The 18,821-nt window shown below is 41.3% G+C and overlaps 1 protein-coding gene across 1 annotated transcript; it reads right to left on the bottom strand.

Moving 5' to 3' along the window:
- Positions 1-5,735: 5,735 nt before the first annotated feature.
- Positions 5,736-8,981, bottom strand: LOC306709599 (keratin, type I cytoskeletal 50 kDa-like). Its single transcript, XM_079177809.1, has 7 exons — positions 8,544-8,981; positions 8,012-8,094; positions 6,966-7,284; positions 6,765-6,890; positions 6,483-6,557; positions 6,252-6,391; positions 5,736-5,997 (listed from the first exon to the last, which is right to left on the bottom strand). Exons 1-7 carry the CDS (start codon positions 8,970-8,972, stop codon positions 5,871-5,873), a joined length of 1,299 nt encoding a protein of 432 aa, XP_079033935.1. The 5' UTR covers positions 8,973-8,981; the 3' UTR covers positions 5,736-5,870.
- Positions 8,982-18,821: the final 9,840 nt, after the last annotated feature.

Below are 18,821 nucleotides of genomic sequence, written 5' to 3'. Positions count from 1 at the left end.
GAGTGCATTCAACCTGCACAGGAACCCGCTGCACACTCGAGTCAAGTCGCTTATTAGGATGAACAAGCACCAAGTCAAGACCAACATGAAGACCAAGTCCCAAGCTAAGACTAACAAGTCCCAACACAAAGTCTCACAGAATGGAATCGGCTCACTTCCAAACATTAATAATACAGTAACTGTTGCTTCCACGCTGACAAAAAAATACTTGTTAAAACAAGTTATTTTGACTTAACCACAGCTGAAAGGCAACGTAACGTTAGTCAGACTTAGATTGTTATAAGTTGATTAACTTTATTTAGACACACTGATATAATAAAAACATTACAACTACATTATGACAAAGGGCCTGAGTCCGGCTGCAGGAGTTATTAATAGTAATCAAATTATCATAAAAGATAGTTAAAATCAACAAGCACCAAGTCAAGACCAAGCCCCAGATCAAGTCCCAAATTAAGGCCAAATCCTAAACCAAGACCAACAACGGTCACCACATTGAGACAGATTCATCTGCTGGGGATTACAAATGTCTTTATATAATTTCAAGGCAAAATATCTGACAGTTGTTGAGATATTTCAGTCTGAACCAAAGTGGTGGAGATTGTTTCGTGAGAGAAATGTGAGGACTGCTGCTGTGGATTTACTCAAACCTGGTTGTTGTGTTAAGAAGGGATCACCTCAGGGCCGGAGTGGACAGGACGAATGATTGAACAACAATAACGCTTTCAATCTAACCTTCAACATCTAATCCGATCAATCAATCAACATTGTCGGCAGGACATTTGACTGAACACGCTGCTTCACATTTAATACGTTCAGTAGCGTAATTACAGACTCTGACTGATGTCCAATGGGGTTCAGTGCCTTGCTCAGGGGCACTTTGATAGAGTTTGATCTCGTTGGATTACTCCACTCATTGCTCCCGCTGGCTTCATTCTCTCCTCTGGTGTCTTTTTAAAACCTCCCAACTGTGACACACCTCAGCTCTGAATGAAGCTTAAGCTCTGTAAACCGTCTGCCAATCAACTCCAACAAAGACGTTCAACGTTTACATTTTCTTTCTTAGTCACAAGACTGAAACAATCCTGCCATCAAAGTTGACAGTTGACCTTGTTCTTCGTGTTTTTTTGACTTCCCTTCACTGTCGGATTAATAAGAAAAGTGTTGACATTTGACCCGAAACGGGACAAGTTCACAGAGACACACGTGTTAAAGTCACCTGTAGGTTTATGATGCAAGATGCAGTTGTTAAGAAACGGTTCACTTTACAAACGGTTAAATCAGAAGTAATTCAGTTATTCACCCAACTGTTGCGATGTGAAAACTATCTCTAAGCACAACAGTAAAAAATACAAAGAAGTGCATCTTTAATCATATCTTCAACATACTCAGCTTAACTAAATGACATTTATTTAATACAAAAGAGTATCGTTGCGGTGGTGTCACCTATCTCTGGTTTCATAAATATTGTGTAGACTGTAGATAATATCTTTGATTTCCATTTTCTGATCACAGTTCGCTCTTCAGACATCGGCACACTGTCGGATCATAGATATGATCAAATTTATGATCAAATTTATGATCAAATTTATGATCCGTTTAAGGGTTGACAGCAGAGGTACATAACACGCAGCCTGAGGCTTTGGGGGAGGGGCTGAAGATTAGTGAAACAATAACCGTCAGTCTTGACTTGGCACCAGTGGCGGGCCGTGCATTTCATACCTGGGCCTTCACTGCTGAAACACCACCTTATAACCACATGATGACGCCACAGCTAGGGTTATTATTCGTTTCTTGGGCTGTAACTATATAACGTTACGTATTCGTATTAAACCGTTCAGTACGAGGCTTACAAACCGAACAAAACGTTTGAATAATACTAGTGCATTTGGAAAATGCAGAAGCTTAAATCGTAGGAAATATAATGTTTCCTGCGCTCATTGGAGACAACGTCTCTGTGTGACCTCTGAACCGGAACAACAACAGCTGTGCCCCGCAAGTGCTCTGGGAGGCTAGGCTAACTAGCTTAACGGAAAAACAACAGCAGCAACACGCATTCTGCTGCACACTCAAGAGCCATTCAGATATTAGATGTAAAAAAATGAACCAGTTGATTTACCAAATGCTGACCACATCCTCTTTTCTTTGTTGACAAAGAGTTTAATCCCAACTCACTAATCTGTTTCTCCTCCTTCAGCCACTGAGTGTTAAAAAACAAAGCTAGGTAAAAAAAACCTCTTACTACTCCGACTAAGCCTCTGCTGTTATGTTTCGTTTCACGATAGTCACGTGCTCGCCCACTGACCAATCACAGCACACGCTGAATCTCAGAGCTGCACGTAATGCTGACGTAGCTGTAGGCCTGCAGGCCGCTCTGGCGCGTCAAAGAATGTCAAACTAAAGATCTGATTGGTTGAACACTATGACGATCAACAACATCGTCCCCATTCACTTAACCTGCACATGGATTCACTGGTGAGTCTGCAGGCCTGGGGCCTCTCTTCTACCTAGAGACACAGAGGTGAACTCTGATTGGATCAAAGCTCTACTTAAAACAAGCTGCACTGAAGCAGAGCAGCTGAGGAGCACAGTAGCTGTGCAATGAGTAAACAAGATAATGGAAAAAATATTTTTATAAATTATGATAGCCTTGGGACTTTAACGGCAAATCATGTAAAGCGGCCGCCACGCCACAGCTACGCCATTCCATCAAACATAAAGCTTTGAGTAACATTTAATTGCAAAGGTCTTTAGATTATACTGACCAAATTTGAAGTGGATCTGACAAAGTCCCTAGGAGGAGTTTGTTAAAGTATAGCGACTAGAAATCAAGGGGAAATTCACACAAAAATCGAAATGGCCGACTTCCCGTTAACTTTAGAGCATTGTCCCAAGGTACTTTTTTTAAAATTTTCATGTGATGCATAATCCTACCAAATTTCATACATGTATGTCAAACGTAGCGCTGGGTCTGCGATTTTGAATATTTGTAGGGGGCGCTATTAAGGCAATTTTTAACGGTCAAGCCAAAAAGCCATATGAAATATTTATTTCCATCACCTATGACACCTGTGCAAAGATCCAAGGCTTGTTGAGCATCCTAAGCCACAGGAAAATAGGCTTCCTTTTTCATGGCGAATGATGCGTTGCCACGGCAATGCGCGCCACATAAAATGAAAGTCGTTCAATGTCAGTAGACCATTTTAGCAACTTTTCATCATTAATATCTTTAGATCACCCTAACCAAATTTGAAGTCGATCGCATGAATTCTGTGGGAGGAGTTCCCACAGAAACGCCTGAAAACGATGAAGATTGTCCAAAAAGCCAAAAATGGCTTAACTACTGTATCGCTCCATAGTAGTTGAATGGATTGAAAATTGTAGGGTATGTAACAATATGCGATGTGCACATATGTGACTGATTTCGCGATTATAGGTTAAATAGTTTTGAAGTTATGAGTATTGAAAAACAAAGCCACGCCCTATTAAGTTCATTGGTCCACATTTTCTAAACGAAATGAGATATCAAAAATCTTTTGATAAAATTGTATTATATAGATCCAATACTGATCCACAGCAAATTTAGTAGTAATCGGACTCAGCGTGTAGGAGGAGTTTGCAAAAATGTGTTTTTCACAAAATTCAAAATGGCAATTTGGCAGGTGGAGCTTAGGGATCCAAGAGGTTTTTTTTGTAGAGCTCATTTGGTTGCATGTGCGTGTACAATTTCAAGTTAATTGGACATATGGGATTAGGGGGCGCCAGCGAGAAATTTTTTCAGATTCGAGGGACCCATAGCATCACATTTTTCACCAGTCCTGATATGAATGCCGACTTTGGTAAGTTTTCGGATCTGATAAAGCCCTCAATAAGGCGATTCACTTGCAGAACAATAATAATTGCTCGTAAAACGTTTGTAACAAACATCGTCTTCACAGAACAAAACAACTATTTCATTGGACTTGAAGACGATAAAATATCACGAAGAGCCTGAAGCTCACTGGAGCTACGGTCAACTTTTTATAGTCACAATTCAAATGTGAGAAACTGTTTCTGCGTTTGTATCGTTGACACGGAGTGAGATTGTTTTGCAAAATAGGAAACGAATGCGAGACATCAGGATGTCCGGTCACACCGTCGGGATGATGTCCGGTCACACCGTCGGGATGATGTCCGGTCACACCGTCGGGATGTCCGGTCACACCGTCGGGATGTCCGGTCACACCGTCGGGATGATGTCCGGTCACACCGTCGGGATGATGTCCGGTCACACCGTCGGGATGATGTCCGGTCACACCGTCGGGATGATGTCCGGTCACACCGTCGGGATGATGTCCGGTCACACCGTCGGGATGTCCGGTCACACCGTCGGGATGATGTCCGGTCACACCGTCGGGATGATGTCCGGTCACACCAGTAGACTGCGGCGTCTCCTCCAGGCTTCTGTGGACATTCAGCTTCTCCCCAGAGACCATGAGTTCAGTCAGACAATCTGTCCTTAAAGTTTATTGTTTAATGGCACTTTAACATTTTAAAGACTTTTAAATCCCTCAAATCCCATTTTTAAAGTAACATTTAAGAATGGTGTCTCTACACATGAACTGAGGCTCTTGTCGTTATGCGAGTACAGACGTCTCTGCTCCTCTTCATTATCAGCAGGCTCCTGCTCCTCCTGCTCACCTCCCCCTTCAGCCCTGCAGGTCCGTGACCTGCTCACCGGTGTCTCGTTCCCTCATCAGCCTCTCACTTCATCAACCGCCCCGTCCCATTCGTCTCCTGTCAGACCCAGGACCTCATAGAAATATTCAGTTTCTTCAAACTAAATTAAATTCCCATCATGCATTTCCCTTAAAGCGCTGTTACATCTAGAGGAGTATTTGTTTATGATCTGTGCTGAGGAGCGAAGCCCTGAGGGGTCAATCAAGTGAAAGATGAAGAATGTGAGTTTAGTTCTCTGCTGATCCGGGACGTGAATCAGCCTGCAGAGCTCTGGCAGGAAACTACAACTAAAACGCTTCACTTGAGAGGTTCAATTAAATGTCAAGAAGGAAAAAAAAGAAACTTCATTAAAAGAGGAATCGATGAATGTTGAGGAGGACCGACAGAGGGAGGCGCTGTGACTCCATCGTGATGCGTTCATGGTCCTACTGCACATGACTGTACGAGGTCTCTGGTTATGAAGTATTGCTCCTAGTTGTTGTGTGACTGGATCAAAGTAACAGAAAAAACAGCAGAAAGTGGATTTATTTCAGGATCGTTTGTTTTTCCTTCATCTTCATATTATTGCTCTTTGTTCATGTAAACTGAGACTAAAATGAAAATAGGCAGCTAAACTAAATACAAATGATATCTTTTATGAAAAACTAAACCTGAACTGGAACAATAAAAAAAAGGAAAAACAACAAAATAAAAAGTAAGGCGACAAAGTGAGCGTCCAGCAGGCGGCGCCGTGCTGCAGCTCCTCAGTGATTCAAAGAACTAGATATTAAATATTGTTTATTTATTATCTCTAAATACTTTTTAAAGATCTAAATATTGTTGGATTTCAGAATATTTAAACATGACGTGTTCATTCAAGCTGCTGATCCTCAAAAACTAAATATATAAAAACCAGAAAACACGAAACTCAAACACTGAACAATAAAACTCTAAAATGTAAACTGCTTGTTATCAGAGTATTAGTGTCCGTAAAATAGAGAATAACTTCAACAAACACAGTTTATTAGGACTCGTTTTATTGTTTGAATAACATTCTTAACATCAGTTGACGACGACGACGACGACGACGACGACGACGACGACGACGACGACGACGACGACGACGACGACGACGATGATGATGATGATTGGCGGTCGTCCCCGGCAGCAGCTCAGTTGCTCAGGACGATGCCGGAGGAGGTGGAGGAGGTGGAGGAGGACGTCACCCTCCCATCAACCACCTCCTCCATCACCACCACCGTCCGCTTGGTGGTGGTGGTGGAGGAGGAGGAGCTGACGCTGTGGACCAATCAGAAACAGATCACTGTGAGCTGAAGATCTTTAGTAGTATAACTATAGAGTACTAGTACGTGTACTTAGAATTACTTCTACATATAACAACTACATATTTAACTACTTCATTACATGTTGCCTGCTTACTACTTAGTAACTTATTAGTTCTAACTACTTGTTACTTCCTACTTTAATATTAATTCGTCGTGTCTGAACCTGAGTAGCTCCTCCTACAGAGGTGACGACCTCAGCGCGCTCACCTCTCTCCGTCCAGCAGCCTCCTGTACTCGGCGATCTCCATCTCCAGCCTGGTCTTGATGTCCAGCAGCATCTGGTACTCCTGTCCCTGCCTCTCCAGGTCGGCCCTCAGCAGCATCAGCTGCTCCTCCATGGAGGTCACCTGCAGGCGGAGGAGGAGATCTCTCAGGTCAGAGTCCGAGTCAAAGTGCAGAAACATGAAGCCGCGCAGTTCAACAGCTGCTCTGTCTCACCTGCGTCTGGTACCCAGAGAGCTGCACGGAGAACCGGTTCTGTGTTTCAGCCAGAGTTCCCTCCAGAGACGCTTTCTGCACACAAACACACGAGTTCAGCTTTTTATTTAGTTTGTTAGCAGCGTTCACATTGATGTCACACTACTTCATAATACAAATATGTATGAGTTCTAAAAACGTGTTACTTACTACTTCAATACTAATTACTTCAGTAACATTGTGAATGCAGGACTTCTACCCTCTACAGTGTATTTGTACACAGTGGTAGTACTTTTGCCTCACCATGCCCAACATGGACTGCAGCTCGATCTGCAGCGACTGCAGCGTCCGCTTGACCTCCGTGACCTCCGACCTGGTCGTCTGCAGCGTCTCCGACTGAGTGACCACCTCTCTGGTCAGAGTCTCCGACTGCGGGAAACAAACGCTCGATCACACGATGCACCGGACGGGCAGCGTCGGCAGGAGGTGCTGTGACGGCCTTACCTTGGTCTGGAACCAGACCTCCAGCTCCCGCTGGTTCTTGGCGGCGATGCCCTCGTAGTGCTCCCTGATGTCGGCCATCACCTTGGAGAGGTCCTGCTGAGGAGCGGCGTCCACCTCCACGTTCACCTGACCGCTCATGTGAGAGCGCGAGGACAGCAGCTCCTCCTCGTGGTTCTTCTTGAGGAAGATCAGCTCCTCCTTCAGGCCCTCGATCTGCATCTCCAGGTCGGTCCGGCTCAGGGTCAGCTCGTCCAGGACCCTCCTCAGACCGCCGATGTCGGCCTCCACCGACTGACGCATGGTCAGCTCGGTCTCCCACCTGCAGCGGTGAAGACGTCAGAGCTGCTGTTTGACTGAAGAGTCACTAAATACTCATGAACGTGTGTTTGAATCAATGCAAACACAATATTTGATTTCCTGATTATAAGAAATGTGTTTATGAAGAAAACCCCAAAATAAATGACTACAACAAAATAACAGTATAACGTATCACGTGTGTGTGTGTGTGTGTGTGTGTGTGTGTGTGTCTGTCTGTGTGTGTGTCTGTGTGTGTGTGTGTGTGTGTGTCTGTCTGTGTGTGTGTCTGTGTGTGTGTGTGTGTGTGTGTGTGTGTGTGTGTGTGTCTGTGTCTGTGTGTGTGTGTGTGTGTGTGTGTGTGTCTGTGTGTGTGTGTCTGTGTCTGTGTGTGTGTGTGTGTCTGTGGCTGTCTGTGTGTGTGTGTGTGTGTCTGTGTGTGTGTGTGTGTCTGTGTCTGTGTCTGTGTCTGTGTGTGTGTGTGTGTGTGTGTGTGTGTGTGTGTGTGTCTGTGTCTGTGTGTGTGTGTGTGTGTGTGTGTGTGTGTCTGTGTCTGTGTCTGTGTGTGTGTGTGTGTGTGTGTGTGTGTCTGTGTCTGTGTGTGTGTGTGTGTGTCTGTGTCTGTGTGTGTGTGTGTGTGTGTCTGTCTGTGTCTGTGTCTGTGTCTGTGTGTGTGTGTGTGTGTGTGTGTCTGTGTCTGTGTCTGTGTGTGTGTGTGTGTGTGTGTGTGTCTGTGTGTGTGTGTCACTCACTTGGTCCTGAAGTCGTCTGCAGCGAGTTGTGCGTTGTCGATGTTCAGATGAATCGCTCCGTTCACCTTGATGGCCGCCTGAATCTGTGACATCATCACATCAGAGTGACATCATCAGGTGAGAGTACTCACACTACACGAATACATGTTCAGTACTACAGTACAAACACAAGTTTTATTATTCGTTATGTTTATGAATTCAATGATACTACTACTGATACTACTGATACTACTACTGATACTACTACTACTACTGATACTACTACTGATACTACTACTGATACTACTGATACTACTGATACTACTACTACTACTGATACTACTACTGATACTACTGATACTACTACTACTGATACTACTGATACTACTACTACTGATACTACTGATACTACTACTACTACTGATACTACTACTGATACTACTGATACTACAGGAGTAGGATGAAGAGGAGCAGGATGAAGAGGAGCAGGATGAAGAGGAGGAGGATGAAGAGGAGCAGGATGAAGAGGAGCAGGATGAAGAGGAGGAGTTACCTTGGCCGTGATGTCAGAGATGGAGACGCTGAAGGCTCCGTAGTCTCTGGTGCTCGGGCCGACCTTGCTCTCCAGGAACAGCCTGATCTTGAGCTCCAGCTCCCCGTTGCTCTTCTCCAGCATGCGGACCTTCTCCAGGTAGGTGGCCAGCCGGTCGTTCAGGTTCTGCATGGCGAACTTCTCGTTCCCGATGGAGTTGCTGTCGGCACCGCCGGACGAGGTGGACGCGCTGTAGCTGTAGCCTCCTCCTCCTCCTCCTCCTCCTCCTCCTCCTCCTCCTCCTCCTCCTCCTGAGGAGGAGATGCGGACCCCGGAGCCTCCGGCTCCGCCGTACACGCTGCCGGCCCTCATGGAGGACACGCGTCTGGTCATGGAGCCGCTCATGGAGCCGCCGGAGCCGAACGTGGAGGAGATGCGAGAGGAGAACATGATGGATGAAGATTCCTGCCGAGAGGAGAGTGAGGAGCTGCAGGACGCCCTCCTCCTATTTAAACCTCCTGGAGCCGACAAGCAGCCAATCACGAGCCAACAGGTGCAAAACAGGTGAGGCAGGGAGACAGGTGTGTGTGTGTGTGTGTGTGTGTGTGTGACCTTTGGACTGCTTTGTTGTAAACGTCCCGTCGCTGGTGGAACGTGTTCGGGGACTCGTGTCTCAGGTGGGGGGGGGGGGGGGACAGGTTGATGTAGGTCAGAGGTCCTTCTGTTCTCATCAGACCAGCAGTGAGTCGTGTGAATCTTTATTATTATGAAGACGTTGGTGATTGTGATTGGTTCACAGGATGTGATGTTTTGTTTCTTCACATTACCACAACATTTAAAAAACTGTGATCCTTCAAAGTAAAACGACAGAAGCAGTTTATTGTTTTCTTCAAACAGAAGACGACTTTATTTGGTGATTCAGGGGAAGTGAAGAACTGAGAATACATGAAACATCTGACGAGCTGCAACAAGAACCCACGAGGGGCTGAAACAGGAAGTACACTTTCACATTAAAACACCATCAACAACATGACAGGAGACATATTCCAGTCTTATTATAGTAGTATAATAAGTAGTAGTAGTTCTACGATGGCTTCTTTTAGTAATAATAGAAGCAATAGTTGTAGTAGCATAGTAGTCAAAGAAGTACTAGACTAGAAGTAATTTTATGATGGTAGTACTGTCGTTGTAGTAGAAGCAGTAACACTGGACCAGATAATAATCATGTTCTCTTGTGTTTCAGAGGTCAGAGGTCAGAGGTCAGGTGAGTACGGATAACGTTAATGTGCGTGTAGCTAGGAGCCGCTTGTTACATTTTGACGGAGCGCTTCTATTCTAACCGTACGGAACTCGTTCAGCCAATCAAATACAAAAACAATAAGTCGATTATTCAGTTTCATAAGATATTTCACCTGAAATTCCTAAATGTACACAAGCGGAGCTACAGACCACACACATGGTGCTGCTCGTGGGCACGTCGGTGCTGCTGAAGGTCAGCGTGATGCTTCAGAGACCTGGACTCAGGTCTGAAGAGCTGCTTCTGTATTTCAGCTTCACAGACGTTCAAGAACTGAATCTTAATCCAGCGAGTCGTTCTAACTACGGAGAAAACAAGATGATTCATAAAACGTGTGCAAACCACTGATTTGTTTTTTATTTGCACATTTTATTGAGTCAGAAGTTTCTCTTTATTTGGATGTTTGTCTCCAGTCAATCATTAAAAAGCTTAAAGGACCAAAAGGTTCCGTTTAAAGGCAGAAACCTTCAGAAACCTTCAGTGCAGATCTGCAGCAAGCTGCTCCGTAAACGTCCTAAATGTCATGAAAACGTGTGTTTGGTCCTTAGAAGCAGACTTCTGCATCTTGAATTCTTTCTAATCTTTTAATGCTAAACTAAAGTTACTCAGTCGGGTTTCTTGTCTCCAGGTTTGGACTTTAGCTCTGAAGGAGCTCCTTGAACTCCGTGATGTTTGTTCTGCGTTGCGTCTCTTGTCCTTTGGGTGATAATATGATGTTTACACAGTTGAGTCCTCGCCACCTGCTCGTTAACGAGCGTCTTTACGTCCTCATTCCTCACACACCCAGCTCACAGAGGCCCATCGCTCGTCGCCTGTCGATCACGCCCCGGTCAACACCGCCAACAATCCACGCTCTGCTCTCCAAAGGAAGGAGATAAGAGCGAGCGAATGCTGAGGAACCCGTTTCTACACCCTGAAGCTGACCTTCTAGCCTCCGGGGTTAACGCCAAACGCGTTGCACGACTTTCTCTGCTCGGGGACTCGATGCCAACATGTCGCTCAGCATCCTGTCACCAGTGAACGCAGTAATCCAGTAAACCAGCAGACCCCCCTCAGCAGGACCGACCGGTCCTTCCTACCGTCAACAGGCCTGCAGCGCAGGTCAGCTGCCAAAACTACGATTTATTTGGTTCTGCGTGAGTGACGGGAATGCAGAACCGTATCGCTCTAACATCTCAAGAGACACTTTAACCGATGACGGATGGAGAGCAAGGTTAAGAGTGGAGAGTGTTTCAGGGTTACGCAACACATCGAGTCACGCACACAAGCCTTGATGCACGCTAGAGGTCAATTATTGTTTCAGTGCTATGAAGCTATTTAAACCTCCACATTTAATAATTCATCATTTTTCTACAGTAAAAAGTTTAGAGTTGAGTTCAAGTAAAACACAGCGGAGGAAGTAGTACTCAGATATCTTACTTCAGTAGAAGTACAAACAGTTCTGCATCAAAATAAATACAAGTTACCAAAAGTAAAAGTACTCGTGATGCAGAATAACATCTATTATATTATTATAATTATTGATGCAGTGATGTGTCACCACTTTATTTATTTATTGGTGTATTTGATAAGAAACAAAGCACACAATAAAAACATTTATGAAGTTCCATTCTAGTGCAGCTTGTACAGAAAATGCAGTCTGACCAAAAGTACTTTTCCTGAGTGGGATAATGTATGTATGTGTATATATATATATATATATATATATATATATATATATATATACACATATAGTGATCTCCTCTTGTGAGGACAGGTTCATGTGAGACGACAAATAAACAAGTTCTGTTGGTTTAGTACTTTAATAATAATAATAATACATTTTATTTATAGAAGACTCTACATGGTAAAACCAGAAACATAAATGTAATTGAATTACTTTATATAATCTGTAGTATTACATCATCAGTTATTAGTTGTTTGTATTTAGTTTTAATAATCTGAATCTGTAAAGTAACTAAAGCGGTCAGATTAATGTTGTGCAGTAAAAAGTACAATATTTACCTGTGAGATGAGTAGAAGTATAAAGTAGCAGAAAATAGAAATACTCAAGTAAAAGTATCCGATATTACTTTAGATTTGTACTTTAGATTTGTACTGCTAATATATTATGATTACATTACTATTACATTATTACTATTACATTATTACTATTACATCATTATTATTACATTATTACTATTACATTATTACTATTACATCATTATTATTACATTATTACTATTACATTATTACTATTACATCATTATTATTACATTATTATTATTACATTATTACTATTACATTATTACTATTACATCATTATTATTACATTATTACTATTACATCATTACTATTACATTATTACTATTACATTATTATTATTACATTATTACTATTACATTATTACTATTACATCATTATTATTACATTATTACTATTACATTATTATTATTACATTATTACTATTACATCATTATTATTACATTGTTACTATTACATTATTATTATTACATTATTACTATTACATTATTATTATTACATTATTACTATTACATCATTACTATTACATCATTATTATTACATTATTACTATTACATTATTACTATTACATTATTATTATTACATTATTACTATTACATCATTATTATTATATTATTACTATTACATTATTACTATTACATTATTATTATTACATTATTACTATTACATCATTATTATTATATTATTACTATTACATTATTACTATTACATCATTATTATTACATTATTACTATTACATTATTATTATTACATTATTACTATTACATCATTATTATTACATTATTACTATTACATTATTATTATTACATTATTACTATTACATCATTACTATTACATTATTACTATTACATCATTATTATTACATTATTACTATTACATTATTATTATTACATTATTACTATTACATCATTATTATTACATTATTACTATTACATTATTATTATTACATTATTACTATTACATCATTATTATTACATTATTACTATTACATTATTATTATTACATTATTACTATTACATTATTACTATTACATTATTATTATTACATTATTACTATTACATCATTATTATTATATTATTACTATTACATTATTACTATTACATTATTATTATTACATTATTATTATTACATTATTAATCTTACATTATTATTATTACATTATTACATTATTATTATTACATTATTACTATTACATTATTATTATTACTATTACATTATTACTATTACATTATTATTATTACATTATTAATCTTACATTATTAATATTACATTATTATTATTACATTATTACATTATTATTATTACATTATTACTATTACATTATTACTATTACATTATTAGTATTACATTGTTATTATTACATTGTTATTGAAGCCTGGCTGATGTCATGAAGTAATAACTAAATTAATTTACACAAATGAGCTTAAAGCTCTCAGATTGAAACCTTTAGTGCATGAACATGTTGATATGAACCGATCATAACGTCACATGTTTAGATCATAAATCTTCAGCATATGTTCACATTAACATATGTTCACATTAACATATGTTCACATTCTCTTTGACATATTCTGAATCTCTTCATTGAACAAATTGGCTCCTCACAATAACCGAAGTGATTTATTGCGTATTAATTTACGGACACAAAATCTTTTCAGGCCTCAAGGCTGTCGGAAGCTTTCTAACCGCCGGGTTGTTGGATCGACTCCAAACGTTCTCGTCAAAGGTTTGACAGAAGAGGAGGAACCGGAGGAACCGGAGGAACCGCTGAGGAGGAACCGAGATCATTAGTTTGATGTGAAGCAAAAGAGAAGAAATGACTCTGCAGCTGTTAGAAGATGCGTTCAGGGTCTTTCTTCCTTTTTCTCCTCAATCTCCAAACGTTTGGGTCGATTTTTAATTTTTCCAAAACCTCTTTTTATAGAAAGCAAAGCGGACATTAAAAAGGTTCCTTCTGACGTCTCTAATTACATTTTAGACATTAGTGGGCTCAATCACAATAATAACTAAACATTTGTTATTAATTCTAATCTGACAGAAATCATCGCCAGAGTTTAATCATTTATTAGACATTTAGATTTATGTACTTAGACTTTCATTTCAGTAAAAGTACCAATACCACAATGTACAAAATACTGTTACAAGTAAAAGTTCTGCATCCTCAAAGCATTAACAACAACATGTACATAAATATTGTTTATTCAACATCAATAACCGTCGAACAACTAATCTGTTCTCGTTTATGAGTTTTAATTTGGTGAACTTTACTTAGCAAACAATAACGTTGGCACAAAGACTTTGTACCGTTAGCGTCGTTAGCACCGTTAGCTACGAGCCCCCGGCTAAAGCGTCGCCATGTTGAGAGCCGTGTGGATGCAATCGAAATGTTCCCAATCTCATAATATGAACCTTTAAAGTATCCAAAGTAGTTTGTTCTGCAGTGAAAAGTACATTATTATTTATAAATGGCTTTACTGAAGAGAAATATATGTTCTAATGTAAACATCTACAGTAAATTATTTTGTGTTAACAGTTATTTTCTTCTTACTTTGCAGAAGCTGATGTGGATTCTGTAAACAATAAGTAAGTAGATTATTCATATGTAACATAAAGTCCGTTTCTTGTTGTTTAATTAACAAAACCTTTGACCTGATATTTCTAAATTCACGGAGTTGCGGTACACTTAAGAACCTGGTCCCACTAGCTAACGTGACTTTCACAACTCAGGAGCAGAGAAGCTAATGTTAGCTTTCTACGCTAATGTTAGCTTTCTACGCTATTGTTAGTGCGTCTTATAAACTAATGTGAGAATGCCAATATTAGCAGCGAGAACTAATATTAGTTTCATGGATTGATGACAAAAGCTAATGCTAGCTGCTTTGAGCTAATGTAAAGCTAATGTAATACCCTGATTTGTGGCAGAAGCTAACATGAGCTTGTCCTTGTTAAATTAAGTCATGTAGATACATTGAACTGTCAGTTAATAACCCAGCGAACAGACAGGTGTATTTTGATTTATAACGATAACTCAGTGACTTCTTTTTGATTATTGATTGTTTGTGACAACTCCCGAACTCCATCACTGCCGGCTAACTAGCCTCACAAAAACACGTTAGCAATTCCAAGAAAACAAGCTAACTCTGTTATTTCATTTAAATGATCTAGTTCATTTTGGATTCACAGTTTTTATCAGAGCGGCGTTAACGTGTAGTCTTTATCAAAGCTAACTAGCTTCACCTGATTCTCTTGGATTAGCTTGTGTTTGGGTGCATTACCACCTTTGACCACACATACCAGGGCGGTGCTGTTTCACTCATTTGAGACATACAGAGGTACTTACCATTTAAACATATATGAAATAGTACACTGTTGATTATTTCTATTCTACTCCACATCTCAGAGGAAAACGTTGAATTAGTTTTACATCTTCCTTTCAGATTTAGATGTTAAATATAAAACTTAAATTATGATGCTACTTAACAGTTTATAATGATAAAATCAGCTACAGTTGTCAATCAATAATAATTTGGCATAATGAATACTTTTACTTTTGGTACTTTAAGTATAACATTTTGTTGCCAATACTTGTGTACTTCTAAGCAACATTCCGCAAGAGCTTTACACTCGGTGGAGTATTTTTATTGTGTAATACTGATATTCTGACTTTAGTAAGTACGTAGTAACATAATAACACATTGGTTCATAGAACAGAACACAGTGAAGAGACGGAGCTGTAGTTTCTCACCTCGGCCACACGAGGGCGGTCTCCACCAACACAACATCTACACTTCACATCACTTTAATATTTAATGACCGTTATTGTGTTTTAATGTCTCTGATCAGTAAACTGCTGTTCGTCAGCCTATTTATTAGGTAGACAGATGGTAATATTCAATCATTTAAATGTGTATTTGTCACATGACTGAAAGGATAGAAGGAAAATGACCACAATGTAAACCTCCAGAAAACTATTGTGAATAAATGATTACCTACTTTATGTTTATATTTAAACATTTAAATATAAAACCATTAAAATGTATTTTAATAATAATTAAATTAATATTTTTATATTTTATTATATATTTTTTATAAATATCTAAAACAGCTTGCGGACAAATTGACCCTTACAGGATATTAAAAACATTATCTATTTCATTTTATGTTTACACAAATTATAAAAAAAAGTCCTTAATTACTTATTATGTTTCACTAAATAAATACAGAAATAATTCATAAAATACATTTTAAAAAGTCAAGCACTTATTTAGAGATGTTTAAACCTGAATGAGGTCAAATTAACCTCGAGAATAAAAAGAGTGGACGACATGTAGCTGCAGTTCTCATGTGGACCACAAGAGGGCAGCAGCGGAACGCTCTGCACCCGAAGACACGCCTCCTTTAACTCATGTCCTTTACATGTTTTAACTGTGTTCTTTCAGTTGTTTGTGTCTTACATGTAGATCTGTTGGCCCTTATAGGTCCCTTTGTAATTCCACTGCTGTACTTTGTGACTCGTGTGTGAAAAGCTCGTTCTGAAGACATTCGACCTGCTTCAGTTCATTGACCTGCAGCTGCTGCAGAGGATCAAAACAAGCTCTGATCCTTCAACTAAACCGGGACCTCAGCAGGATTTCTTCTTCTTCTTTTGTCAGATAAAAACACACAAACCACAGATTGAAGAACCTCAGACAGACTCTGGTTTTATTCTAGTTTCTAGATAAACGTGTTCCACCACAGCACCAGGTCTCGGTGGTCCAGTGATGTCGTAGGAAGGGAGGCCAAACATGCTATGTGGGTCACGGTGCAGCCTCAGGGGCCCAGGAGAGCAACCCGGTCTGAGCTGCTCCCGGTCCATCAAGAGAGGCTCCGGGGCCATGGAGGAGGTCTCAGAGGCTGTTTGTACCTGATGGTCTGGTTCTGTGAGTCCACTTGGAGCCCCGAGGACCAGACAACCAGTCTGTTGACAGCAGCACATCGTGAATGTGTTCATATTCATACTCATCAGCTGGTTCATGTTGGAGACGGATGTACTTTTCAGGGGCCTCGGGGCCAAAACATGTTGCTCAGCCTCGACATGATTAAACACAACTTTCTCTGAGACGTGGCTCCGAAAGATCACAACATAATTACTGTTGTACTGTTTTATTACACAACACTGAAAAGATTCAGAAGGAAAACATCGGCCTGAGTGGGCCGAGCTTCTTCTACCTCAGTGAGTCTTTCAAAAACAACCTCTAGAGCCTCTGCTGGTCTCCTGAGACCTGAGGAAGAGTCGGATCCAATCCGATGGAAGTGTTCAATGTTTCAGAGCGTTTCTCTCTGGATGACATGTTTATAAATGACTCTACGTCACAGCAGCGCTTCATGGTTACATCACTGATTACTCTCATCGAACCTCATGTTAGTGGCATCAACAGTTAGTTCACTAACAAGGACCACGCACATAACTATGAGTTTCGAGAGGTTTATTGAGTAACGGAATGATTGTTGGATGAGGAAGCGGAAGAGGTAGAGGGATGAAGGGATGAAGGGATGTAGGGATGTAGGGTAGGGATAGAGGGATGTGGGGTAGAGGTGGAGGGATGTGGGGTAGAGGTGGAGGGATGTGGGGTAGAGGTAGAGGGATGAAGGGATGAAGGGATGAAGGGATGTAGGGTAGGGATAGAGGGATGTGGGGTAGAGGTGGAGGGATGTGGGGTAGAGGCGGAGGGATGTGGGGTAGAGGTGGAGGGATGTGGGGTAGAGGTAGAGGGATGAAGGGATGAAGGGATGAAGGGATGTAGGGTAGGGATAGAGGGATGTGGGGTAGAGGTGGAGGGATGTGGGGTAGAGGCGGAGGGATGTGGGGTAGAGGTGGAGGGATGTGGGGTAGAAGTGGAGGGATGTGGGGTAGAGGTGGAGGGATGTGGGGTAGGGGTGGAGGGATGTGGGGTAGGGGTGGAGGGATGTGGGGTAGGGGTGGAGGGATGTGGGGTAGAAGTGGAGGGATGTGGGGTAGAGGTGGAGGGATGTGGGGTAGAGGTGGAGGGATGTGGGGTATAGGTGGAGGGATGTGGGGTAGAAGTGGAGGGATGTGGGGTAGAGGTGGAGGGATGTGGGGTAGAGGTGGAGGGATGTGGGGTAGAGGTGGAGGGATGTGGGGTAGGGGTGGAGGGATGTGGGGTAGAAGTGGAGGGATGTGGGGTAGAGGTGGAGGGATGTGGGGTAGAGGTGGAGGGATGTGGGGTAGGGGTGGAGGGATGTGGGGTAGGGGTGGAGGGATGTGGGGTAGAGGTGGAGGGATGTGGGGTAGGGGTGGAGGGATGTGGGGTAGAAGTGGAGGGATGTGGGGTAGAGGTGGAGGGATGTGGGGTAGAAGTGGAGGGATGTGGGGTAGAGGTGGAGGGATGTGGGGTAGAGGTGGAGGGATGTGGGGTAGAAGTGGAGGGATGTGGGGTAGGGGTGGAGGGATGTGGGGTAGAAGTGGAGGGATGTGGGGTAGGGGTGGAGGGATGTGGGGTAGAAGTGGAGGGATGTGGACCAGCACCAGGACCAGCAGGGTGGTGACCATCGTGCAGGAAGTCGACCAACATGGAAACCTGATCAGCAGCAGTTAGACCAGAACCAGAACCAGAACCAGGCTCTGTGAAGTCTGTCTGAGGTTCTTCAATAAATATGAAGTCTGGCGTTGTTTCTGTGCTTCATGTGTTTTTATTTTGATATATTTAAGTTTATTAATGGACGTCTATGAATGCAAGTTTTACTTCGTGGCCAAACGTGGATTTAGAATCCGGTTCCGTGACGTGATGCGATCTCTATACGTAGACCTCTATGGGAGAAACGTCTGTAACTCAGAGGATTCTTTCCTTTGAGGTGAATCAACTTCCCGTACAAACACTTGAACATTCCTGATTTAAATCATTGGGTCCTAAAAAGCAGTTTAAAGCTGAATCCTCCATTACGCACACAATCACACATAGATAAACTATTAAAGGTCTTAA

Source organism: Pholis gunnellus, assembly GCF_910591455.1.
Source record: "Pholis gunnellus genome assembly, chromosome: 17".
NCBI classification, from domain to species: domain Eukaryota; kingdom Metazoa; phylum Chordata; class Actinopteri; order Perciformes; family Pholidae; genus Pholis; species Pholis gunnellus.
This window is presented reverse-complemented; position numbering and strand designations above follow the sequence as displayed.